General features: G+C 41.1%; 1 protein-coding gene across 8 annotated transcripts in view; it reads left to right on the top strand.

Moving 5' to 3' along the window:
- The window catches only part of RASGRF2 (Ras protein specific guanine nucleotide releasing factor 2), a 222,075-nt gene that overhangs the window by 119,382 nt on the left and 90,331 nt on the right, over positions 1-12,362 (top strand). For 5 of the 8 annotated variants that reach the window (XM_070517863.1, XM_070517862.1, XM_070517859.1 and 2 more), the window contains 4 exons: positions 419-501; positions 5,852-6,100; positions 9,362-9,750; positions 12,183-12,242. In XM_070517863.1, the coding sequence (XP_070373964.1) occupies positions 419-501; positions 5,852-6,100; positions 9,362-9,750; positions 12,183-12,242 (781 nt within the window). The remainder of the gene's footprint in view (positions 1-418; positions 502-5,851; positions 6,101-9,361; positions 9,751-12,182; positions 12,243-12,362) is intronic. The other 3 variants (XM_044777914.2, XM_070517861.1, XM_070517860.1) reach the window with 1 other exon arrangement.

The raw sequence follows: 12,362 nt of genomic DNA, 5'->3' as shown, positions 1-12,362 counted from the left end.
CCATCCAAGGAAGTCACCATCTCTACTCTGCCTGCCCCATACCGCCCCCTAGGGCAGAGAATGAATATAGCAGAGGCAGTCACCATAGGAAGGTATAAACCTCTGGAGTACAGAGTGCTGCTACCACCAGAGAATTGTGACCATGTGACGTCATGTTCAGAATCCTTGGGAAACACATTCCAGGAAAATATACCCCTTCTGTCTGTCCTCAGGTGTTTGCCAGGTACACTGTTTGGTATCTGGATAATGAATCTGTTCTTCAGTGTGTAATGTTTACCAGCTGCTGTGTGTGTGTGCGTGCACGCACGTGTGCACAGATGAGAAACCTAATTTTTTTGTGGCTATAAACAATTCCAAGAATATATGATCTGCTTAGGTTTTCATGTGGGTTCTAATTGTCTATTTTTTAATTTCACAGTGTGTGGACAATATACGGTGTAATGGTTTAATGACTATAGTGTTTGAAGAGAATTCCAAAGTTACTGTGCCACATATGATTAAGTAAGTGTGATAATCCTTTCTCTTGCATTTTAATCAAGATCAAATTGGTAGAGAATATAGCACCCTGAATAAAATATTGCTTCAGTAGGATGTTGCTTCATATTGTGAATATGTTTCTTGACAGTAATGCGATGATTCGTAATACGCCATTATAAATACTAAGACTATCAAAGTGGTTTTTCAGATTCATAGTGTATTGACTCAAGCATAGAAAAATTGCTTTTCATACTGTTACATATGCCTTCACTCAGGACAAAAGCCTGTCCGGATTTTCAAGTTCCATATAAAAAGTTGTGACAGCCAGATGTGTCCAAGGTCAGAGAGTGGACCAAAATATGGCAGATTCTTTTGGCATCTTTCCAGTGGGTATGAATCATATTACTCAGGTCTGGTTGTAGAGATACCTTTAGATTTTGATGATACTCAACGTGAATCGACTGGCTTTTCCATGGTACCGTGTATACACTGCCTAGATATGGATGTGCCCCAGAGACTAGTGCCCAGGGCTGCTCTCCTGCCCTCTATGTGTTTTGTTAACAAAGGAAATCCTATAATTTAAAGTGATCAATTGGGAAACTATAGTTTAAAATGAGAAGTTTTATTAATAATGATGTGTCATAGCTGTCTGTATTAATGCTTTTCTCTCTACACACTTTTTTGTTTCCAAATCCAGAAATTGTTTTGGGAGTATTTTGAAGCTGACCAAATTGTTCCCTACTCTCATTTTCTTGGTTATTTGCCTTCCAAATTCTAAGAACAAAATGTATTTTTAAAAGCAGTCCTATTATATCTTTCAGAAAAAGTTACGTGAAACTAAGAAAATCTTTGACTTCCATGCCTTTGTATGTGGATATTTTTTAGGTCTGAGCTGCTTATGCTAAAGCAATAAATAACATTAATTTTCCTCTTCTGATAGGTATTAACTATAATTGGCATTATCCCAATGGTACGAATTTTAAAACTTATTGATTATTGTATCAGATGAAGGGAGAGTATATTATACTAGTACCATAATTACTACAGAAAAAAATTATAAAAGAGTGATAATATAGTAAATTACTAGTCAAATTTAAAAACATTTTGGTTACGATCATTTTAAAACGCTAGGGCAAAAATTCCTTTAGCATTCAGTTTTTTAGGTTTTAAATTTAGTATAGGTTTTGTGTGTGTGTGTGTGTGTGTGAGGAAGATTGGCCCTGAGCTAACAATCTGTGCCAATCTTCCTCTATTTTGGATGTGGGATGCCCCCACAGCATGGCTTGACAAGTGGTGTGTAGGTCCATGCCTGGGATCCAAACCTGTGAACCCTGAGCTGCCAAAGTGGAGTGTGCAGACTTAACCAGTACGCTACTGGGCTGGACCCAGTATAGTTTTTTTAAAAAAACAGATTAGTTAAAAATACATAATGCTAAGATTAAAAAAAGTATGGAATATTAGGTCAAAAGGTCCAAATTATGGCTTAATTTTAAAATTCACATCATTGGGTTAGAATTTTCTTCTTATTATTTCTTCTTAAATTCTACCGTAGGGTTCTTATTTTATTATTTCACAAAATAATACATATTATTTTTATTCATTTTTTAAAAGTGCCTTCTTGAAGATTAGACAGCCATGAACGTCTGACTGCTTTAGAGTGTGTAAATTGGACGTTGCAGCTGAGTTATAAGCTTCTAAACCCTAGGGCAGCTGCACACCCACCATACATACATTTTGTGGACTTTAAAAATTAATACAGGTAAAAGCTTTAGTTTTTTGCCTGACTGGTTATGCCTGGCACCCGAATGCATCTTCTATCTGCTTTGATGGCAGTTTGACCAGTGTCCACGTTCCAGTCTTGTTTGTATAACCACCTCCCGTATCCCATACAGACAAGACTGTCCTGATTTTGGGTGCAGAGAGGTGGCACTTAACTGAGTAGGAATTACTCTCCTGCGAGGACAGAAATCTGTATCTCGGGCTGTAAGGATTTTCTATTAGAGTCACATGTGTTTTGATGCTAATCTATACTATGCTAGATGTATTCCCAAGGCAAAGTCTCATATATTTCATCCTTTTATTTTCCCTGCCTCATTGAGCCTGGTTCTCCTCAGTCAGAGAAGAGGATGGTTTTGCAATCTCTGTTCCTTCTGATGATCGCCTCCATGTCCCTATTCTACCCTAAACCCTGTGTTCTTGCCTCCCTGTGAATCTCTCTGGCTACATACATTGAAAAAAAAAGACATTTTGCAGAGTTAAAAGAAAAAATTATCCTGTCTTAATTGTGTCTTGTTACTGACATGGCATCACTTTGCAGCCACTCACTTCCTTTTAAAACTTACTAATTATAGGTGATTTGAGTTTGATGTCTCAAGATTGCTTTTTAAAGTGTTTACCAAAAAGGAGTTGCTATTATCATAGGAGTCTTAAGTAACACATTATGTCTTTCTTGAGAGTCCCTTAGGAAATAAACTAAGATCTCGTGCTGTGTAATAAGGGAAAATTAAATAATTTCATAATATTTAATTTCTTTTCTTAAAATGAAAATTTAATCACAATTTTGAAGGACAGTGGTGTAATTAGTTGGTTTTATTTTAATTTCATGTTGGCTATAACATATTTTTCCTCTTTAGTGTTTTGATTAAAGTAATTGTAGTCAAAAGATGCAAAGCTCAAAACTACAATTAGAATGGAAAATCATGACATTTTTTAGGTGAAAATATCCCTATAAGTGGTGTTTTACATTTTATGTGTATGGGTTAAAGCTTGCCTTCTTATAATGATAGTTGACCTCTGGGCCCAGCTCCATGGCCAAGTGGTTAAGTTCGCGCTCTCTGCTTTAGCAGCCCAGCGTTTCACCGGTTCGGATCCTGGGCACTGACATGGCACCACTCCTTAGGCCACATTGAGGTGGCGTCCCACATACCACAACTAGAAGGACCCACAACTAAAATATACAACTATGTACTTGGGGGATTTGGGGAGAAAAAGCAGGGAAAAAAAAAGAAGATTGGCAACAGTTGTTAGCTCAGGTGCCAATCTTTAAAAGAATAAAAAAATAAATAAATAATAGTTGACCTCAACTTTCTTAGACCATAGAGATTTTTGGTGGGAAACTGGCGAGAGAAAAAATGATTACCTCTATCAGCCATCTTCTAGACAGACTGATTCATAGAAGCTTCTAAGATCTTTTTACAAATGAGAAAATTAAGGACCAGAAAAGTAAAGTTGGTTGAGGGCCACATATTGCGTGGAAGAAAGAGCCACGCTGTTTTCAAGAATCTCAAAAGATGCGCTTGTGTATTTTCGAGATCAGTAATGTGACTAAAACCAACAGTCCACTCTGAGCTCCTCACCAGGGGTAAGCTGCTTATTTAAAATGCTCTTTCAGGCCCACAAATGAAGTACTTCCACCTGAACTGAGCATCCTTTGGGGCGGGAAGTTTTCAAGAGCAAGCTAAGAGAGCTATTGATTCGTTTTTATCCAAAAGAAAATAAACATGTAATTTAAAATCCCCCCAAGTGTTGAAAGGGCTAATTAAGGGCGTTCACAACAAGCCAGTTGGTTCTTAGCAAGCAGTTGCCTCACTGAGTGTCACCGGCCCTGTAGTGTGTCTTTAATCAGGTGGTAAAATCCAGGACTCACTGATGGCCTGTTCTGAGATGCTGCAGTGACGGTGAACGAGGGGCCTCAGGTGGGCATGGGAAGGCTCTGGGCAGTCCTAGAAAACGTGTGTATTTCTTTGAGCCCCATTTGGATTCAGCCTCTGCTTCTAAGCTTTTCCTTTTGCAAACTTGGCCTCTTTTGCTCTTTCTAATAAATGTGCACCACTGGCTGCGGGCTCTGAGTGCAGCCAGGGGCCGTAAGGGCTCCTGTGTGAACCTTCGCCGCAGGTCACTCGGCCTTCCGCTGCATCAGTCCGGGTGAGGAGCAGCCAGATGGGCAGTTTCACCGACTGAGAAGAAGCAGAGCACTGCCGGGGCCGTGGCGGGTGCTGTTCACCGAGAATCTCTAGGAGGGTCACGGCCTATCTGTCGCTCATTACTTAATGAAGATATTTTTAATATTGCAGAATATTGAAAACATAACGATTAAACTGGACTCATAAAATGGATAGCCTTAAATGCATTAATAAGCTAGGAAGAATGAAATGAATTAAGTATTCAATTCAAGAAGTTACAAAAAGAATGACAAAATAAACTGTAGGAAAGTGTAGGAAGGAAATAATTAAGAACAGACATTAATAGGTTAAAATATAGAAAAACAGTAGATTTGATAAAGAGCAAGTTCTAGAGGAAGAAATACCTAATAATATAATCCATTAGTCAGTTAGTCAAGAAAAAAGGGGGAAGAACAAACGCACAAAATTAGAAATGAGAAAAAGAAGTACCACAGATATAGCGTGATGTATGTGTCTCTCCCTGCCCCCTCCTCTGTGTGAGGAGAATGTCCTGCATTACTTTTTAAGCGCACTTCTGGTATTCTGATTTAAGGGCATAAGCAATACCTTTCCTAAATAGGGCTTTTGGTTTCATTTCCCTAATAAAATGTAATTGAACTGGAGAGAGAAGTGAAGGGTAGCAGAATGTGCCACCCCAAAATATGGCCCTTTCGTATATTGGTTATTCTGAGCTGTAGGCGCTTGAAAAGGAGCAAATGTGGGGTGGGAGGGACTTTCTCTGAATGTCCCTTGTCTGCCTACAGACAGAGCCTCCAAAAGGAACTCAATTGTCATCAATCCTTTCCCCTGGAATTTCTTCCCCAGGGAGGATTGACCCTTATCACAGGAGAGGAGACTAGAAGTCCATACCACACCCAGACAGACTGTCACAAACTGTCGCACCTCCCGTCTATTCTTCTGAAGGTCCATTCATCTTTCCTAAAAATCACTTACTCTCCCCTAAGAGGCCTACATCTCTCTCTCTATTAAGATGGTATTTAAGCTGGAATGCTAAGCCACCTCAGGAAGTGACTCATTTTCCTTGAGTATCTCCCATGCATATATGAGCACACGTGTCAATAAACTTCTGTTTGCTTTTCTCTTGTTAACCTATCTTTTATTACAGGGATCTCTGCTAAGAACTCAGAAAAGTAGAGGGCAAATTATTTTTCTTCTCCTACGCAAGGAATCCACAGAGTGAAATGAATTATTATTACCATCTCCACAATTAATTGTGACCTTCCTAAATTATAATGGCATATTTGGTCTTTTTATAGCTCTGCCTTACAGTATGTAATATGTCATAACAGCATCCTTTATCAAATGCAATGGGAAGGCCAGACCCAAGTGTGTGTTTACAAATACTAAAATACTCAGTGGCTGAGAAGAAGCCGCATCCCGGTTTGGTTCTCATGTTCCTGCTTTGTGCACAGGTCTGATGCCCGTCTTCATAAGGATGACACTGACATTTGCTTCAGTAAAACACTCAACTCCTGCAAAGTGCCCCAGATCCGTTATGCCAGCGTGGAGCGCCTCTTGGAGCGGCTGACAGACTTGCGGTTTCTTAGTATCGATTTCCTCAATACCTTTCTGCACACCTATCGGATTTTCACCACGGCAGCTGTGGTGCTGGCGAAGCTTTCTGACATCTACAAGAGGCCTTTTACCTCCATCCCCGTCAGGTAGGCCTGGTATTTGCCTGTCATGAAAGGACGGCTCTCCTGGTTTCTGGTTCTCCATGCAGATGAGCAGCCCAGTTCTGGGGCAGCCTTTAGGGTATTGGCTTGCCTTTGAACTTACTGTGCCCTGCCCCTAGAAGGAGGTGAGTAGAGCTCGCATCGTTCCTGAGGGAAGAAGTGGAGAACTCTGAAGTCTTTCAGTGGCCTTTGCTTGCTCTGTGATTATTTGGAAGCCAACTCTATTGTTTTAGAATTTTTAATTTATTTCCTTTTTTAAAATTATGGTTTTCAAATTTTAATATGCATGAGAATCACCTGGGGGTCTTGTAAAACTGCAGACACTGATGCAGTTAGGTCTGGCATGGAGGCTGAGTTCTGCATTTCTAAAAGCTCCCCAGAAATATCAGTATATCAGTGTCACTGGGCTTTGGACCACAGCTTAATAGCAAGGGGTTAGACAAGGCCTAGAAGTACCTGTGTAATTAGACGTAGAAAGAACATGTCTCAACATCATAAAGGCTATAGATGAGAAGCCACAGCTAATATCATACTCAGTGGTGAAAGGTTGAAAGCTTTTCCTCTAAGAGCAGGAACAAGACAAGGGTGCGCACTCCCACCACTTCTATTCAGCATAGTACTGGAAGTCCTAGCCGGAGCTATCAGGCAAGAAAAAGAGATAAAAGATATCAGAATTGGGAAGAGAGAAGTAAAATTGTCTCTATTTTCAGATGACATGATTTTGTATATAGAAAATCCTAAAGACTCAACCAGTTCAGTAAAGTTGTAGGATATAAAATTAACATACAAAACCAATAGCGTTTCTATACACTAACAACGAGATTTCTGAAAAAGAAATTGATCCCATTTACAATAGCGTCAAAAAAGTAAAATACTTAGGAGTAAATTTGACCAAGGAGGTGAAAAATCTCTGCTCTGAAAACTAAGAGACATTGAGGAAAGAAATCAAAGAAGACACCTATAAATGGAAAGGTATCTCATGTTCATGGATTAATAATTAATGTTGTTAAAATGTCAGTACTACCAAAAGCCATCTATAGATTCAATGCAATCCCTATCCAGATTTCAATGGCATTTTTTAGAAGTAGAAAAAATACTTTTAAAATTTATATGGAACCACAAAAGACCCCCCAAATATCCAAAGAAATCCTGGGAAAGAAGGACAAAGCAGAAGGTATCTCATTTCCTGATTTCAAGCTATACTGTAAAGCTGTAGTCATCAGCACAGTATGGTGCTGGTGTAAAAACAGACAAATAGACCAATGAATCAGAATCGAGAGCCCAAAAATAAACCCAAGCATATACGGTCAACTAATATTTGACAAGAGAGCCAAGAATACTCAGTGGAGAAAAGATGGTCTCTTCAATAAATGCTGGGATAATTGGATATTCACATGTAAAAGAATGAAACTGGACCTATATCTTACACCACTCACAAAAATTAACTTGAAATGGATTAAAAGTGTAAACGTAGACCTGAAACTCCCAGAAGAAAACATAGGAATTGAGCTCCTTGACATGGGTCTTGGTAATGAGTTTTGGGATACGACAAAGCACAAGAAACAAAATAAAAAATAAACAAGTAAGACTATATTAAACTAAAAAGCTTCTGCACAGGCAAAGAAACCGTGAGCACAGTAGAAAGACAACCTACAGAATGGGAAAAAATATTTGCAAACCATATATCTGATAAGGGGTGAATATCCAAAATATATAAAGAACTGATATAACTCAATAGCAATAAAACAACCCAATGAAAAAATGGGCAAAGGACCTGAATAGACATTTCTCTAAAGAGGATATATGAAAGGCCAACAGGTAGGAGAAAAGATACTTAGCATCACTAGTCATTAGGGAAATGCAAATTAAGACCACAAAGAGATATCACCTGATACCTGTTAGAATGGTCATTACCAGAAGACAAGAGATAACACATGCTGGCGTGGATGTGGAGAAAAGGGAATCCTCGTGCACTGTTGGTAGGATTGTAAATTGGTACAATCACGATGGAAAACAGTATGGAGGATACTAAAAAATTTAAAAATAGAGTAACATATTGTCTAGCAATTACACTTCTGGGAATATATCCAAAAGAAATGAAAACACTAACTCATAAAAAGATATCTGCACCCAATGTTAATAACAGCATTATTTACAATAGTCAAGACATGGAAACAACCTAAGTGTCCACTGATGGATAAATGGATAAAGAAGTTACAGTATGTATATACAATGGAATATTATTCAGCCAGAAAGAAGAAGGAAATCCTGCCATTTGCCACAATATGGATGGACCTTGAAGGCATTATACTAAGTGAAATAAGTCAGAGAAAGACAGATACTACTGTATGATCTCACTTATATGTGGAATCTAAAAAGAAAAACAAACACTAAACTCATAGATCAGACTTTTGGTTACCAGAGGTGGAGGGTGGGAGAAGGGGCAAATGGAAGAAGGTGGTCAGAAGGTACAAACTTCCAGGCCAACCCCGTGGCCAAGTGGTTAAGTTCGTGCGCTCCGCTTCTGCAGCCCAGGGTCTCACTGGTTTGGATCCTGGGTGCAGACATGGCACCACTCATCAAGCCATGCTGAGGCAGCATCCCACACAGCAGAGCCAGAAAGAACTACAACTAGAATGTACAACTGTGTACTGGGGGGCTTTGGGGAGAAGAAGAAAAAAGAAAAAAAATAAGATTGGCAAGAGATCTTAACTCAGGTGCCAATCTGTAAAAAAAAAAAAGGTATAAACTTCCAATTATAAGATAAGTAAGTAAAAGGGATGTAATGTACAAGATGAAGACTATAGTTACCCCTGCTTTATGATATATAGGAGAGTTTTTAACAGAATAAATCCTAAGAGTTCTCATCGCAAGGGAAAACTTTTTTCCTTTTTTCTTTTCTTTTTATTGTATCTATGTGAGAAGACGGATGTTAGCTGAACCGATTGTAATCTTTTCACAATATATGTAAATCAAGCTGTCATGCTGTATGCCTTAAACTTATTCAGTGATGTATGTCAATTGTCAATAAAACTAGGGGGAGGAAGGATTGAAAATAAAGTGTCTGTGTTTCTTTGGCAAGTACATGGTGTACTTGCTGCGGTAGCGTTCAAATGAAGGGGAATCCAGCAACAGAAGTGTGATGATATTGTGGCCTTTTAATGTAAGGAGCATGTTCTTGAATGACATCGGGGGAGTCACTTTCACTTGGTTGCATTTGTTAATAGCCTTTGCTCTTATTTTTAGGTCATTGGAATTGTTTTTTGCTACCAGCCAGAACAACAGAGGCGAACATTTGGTGGATGGCAAATCCCCACGCCTGTGTCGCAAATTCTCTTCCCCACCACCACTGGCTGTGTCCAGAACGTCCTCCCCCGTGAGGGCCAGAAAGCTGTCCTTGACTTCTCCCTTGAACTCAAGGATAGGCGCATTGGACCTGACCACCTCCTCTGCGTCCAGCAGTCCTACCACCACCCAAAGCCCTGCTGCGTCCCCTCCACCACACACTGGTAAAGTACCATTGGATCTTAGCAGAGGCCTTTCTTCTCCAGAACAAAGCCCGGGATCTGTAGAAGAGCATGTAGATAACCCCCGCGTGGACCTGTGTAACAAGCTAAAGCGGAGTATTCAAAGAGGTATTATCCAGCTGCCAAACCCCAAGTTTGCTGGCCACCTGCTTCCCCGTCATACCCTCTGGAACCCTGTTCCCTTTCCTTTTGACTTTCCTTCATCTGCATAGAAAGTAGAACGAACACAAGGGCTAGTTAGAGGAGAAAATTCCTGTAGTTTCCTCTAGCCTTTGAGGAACGGAGAGCAAGCTTAGCTGTCCTTATGCCTTCTATAGAAAAAGCTGATTGCAGTCAGTTGTCTGTGGAAGAATAGTGTTATCTGAACGGTGTTACTAGAAGGTTCTTTGTGGAATTTGATTAAGGCTGGTTGGCTAAAGAGCCTAGCATGATACTTTGCATAAAGATAGGCTGTGGGCACCTCATCCGTGAGCGTGAGCCTCGGAGCCTTCTCCTCCTCACTGTCTGTGCTGAGCACCTGTGCTGCTCAGCAGCCTCCGTCCCCGCTCAGGATGACCCAGCCTGGAAGCGTCGAGGTGGCTTCTTCGGTTTGGTTACCAAGGAACACGGCAAATGACAACAGAGACATAGGGAGAAAAATAAAATCTGAGACAGTGTTCATTGTCTATGACACAGCCAAAATGGTTTTTAAAAATGTGGATTAGAGCATATGGTTTCCTGGTTAAATTCTCTAATGACTTCCCATCCTACTTAGAACAAAGCGCGTTCTCCCTCCCTAGGCTTTCAGATCCTATGAGGCTTCCATCCTGTCTCTCCCTCCAGCCCTTGCTCCTGCCATGCTCCCTCACCTACGAGGATGCAGTCCCATTGATTTCCTTTTTCTGTCTCAGAAACACCTTGGTCCTTTCTGCCCCAGGGCTTTGCACTTGCTCGTCTCTCTGCCTGCACAGTCTTTCCCCGTGTAATCTCGTGCGATCAGCAGCCTCGTCTGTCTTGTTCACCTCTGTACCCTCAGTGCCTTGGCCAGTGCCTGGCAGGTGGTAAATTTTTGTTAAATGAATGAATTGAGCAGAACACTCAGTAAGCTAATGGAGGGCCCTGTGGCACGTCACCTTACCTTCCTCAGCTTGGTACCACGTAGGGCCTGGAGGAGGTGATCCTTGTTGCTTTTATAATCCAGTGTTTCTGTGATGAAAATAAAAATGCATTCCCAGCCAAATTAGCAAGCAGTATAATAACTTATTTACTGATAAATAATAATAATTGGGCAATAAGTCAGACGAAGTGCTCAAATTTCAAGGAAGATCACCCAGATGGAAGCATAGACCCCTGCTGTTCTACCTGCTTGAAGCTTCCCTGTACTTTCTGGCTCCGATCATTTAAATAAGCTTCCTGAGTGAAGTACTTAATGGAATTTTAACTGGAGGGGTTGTCATCATCAAAAGTAGTACCCTTTTAAATCAGGAATTCTTTAAATTGACAAGTTAGCAACTAAGGAGGAGGAAAGGGGGAAGACAATTAAAAAGTCATTAGAACAACAAGCTGCAGCAGAATCACGACGCTTCTTCTCGGGAATAATGAGGCAGCGCAGGAGCTGACAAGTGCACCTGGGGCTGGATCCAGCGCTCGGGAACCTCCACGGAGGGGGTGACTCAGGGAGGCTTGTCTCAGACTTCCCCGCTGGGACAGGGCAGCCTGGGAAGTAAGTGCAGGAGTTTCCCAGAAGGTGGAAAGTTCTTTCCCCTCCTTTATTGGACTGTAGTAAATAGGAGATGGGAAATTTGGAGATAAGTCTGACTTCTCATGCTGTGTCGGGTTAGGAGAGCTTTAGGAAAAAGCATATTAGTGTCAGACGTTTGTGGCTCCCAGGCTTTGGTTTGATTGTTCCCAGGGCTGGGATGAGAACACAGTAAGGTCTGCTCAGGAGTCACTGCATGACCTTCTTCTCTGTGCAGGTTGCTGTGCTACAGGGTCCATAACGGAAAACAAGACAGTGCCCTGGCCCCTTATACTGTAGGTGTGTGGGGTAGGCACCACATAACTATAAGGGCAGGTGGCACAAGGTATAGACAGAGTGCTCTGGAAGGTGAAGAGCAGGGGAGATCATGTCTGGTTGAGCAGAATCGGGAAGTGTCATTGTCATGAGCCAAGAAGAATGGATAAGTGGGTTGGAGATGGATGAACTTATGGGCAGAGAGCTTATGAGCAAGGGCTGATGTCAGCCAGCAGTGGTGAAAGCCATTTCTGAGAGCAGGAGACCTCACTGCTTCCGAAGGGACAGCTTTTCTCCAGTTATGATGCCACGTGCAGCCCTGTAGAGCAGACCCTGTTACTAATCTGCCTAGAGATTTCTAGCATCGAGTAAAACTCTTTTTTTAATTCTCCTAAAAAATCTTCCTCCTCCTCCTCCTTTTTTGCCATCGTAACTGTTTTAAGTGTAGAGTTCAGTAGTGTTAAGTATATTCAAACCGTTTTCTTCTTGCAAAACTGAAATTCTGTACCCATTGAGCAACTCTTCGTTTCTCCCTCCCTGCCCCCAGCCCTTGGCATCCACCATCTGCTTTCTGTTTCTGTGAGTTGGACTACTTTAGATGCCTCATGTAAGTGGAATCATACAGTCTTTGTCTTTTTGTGACCAGCTCAATTCGCTTAGCATGATGCCTCAAGGCTCGTCCATGTTGTGACATGTGCCGGGATTTCCCTCTAAGGCTGAATGATAT

Source organism: Equus asinus, chromosome 9, assembly GCF_041296235.1.
Source record: "Equus asinus isolate D_3611 breed Donkey chromosome 9, EquAss-T2T_v2, whole genome shotgun sequence".
Classification (NCBI taxonomy): Eukaryota; Metazoa; Chordata; class Mammalia; order Perissodactyla; family Equidae; genus Equus; species Equus asinus.
This window is presented reverse-complemented; position numbering and strand designations above follow the sequence as displayed.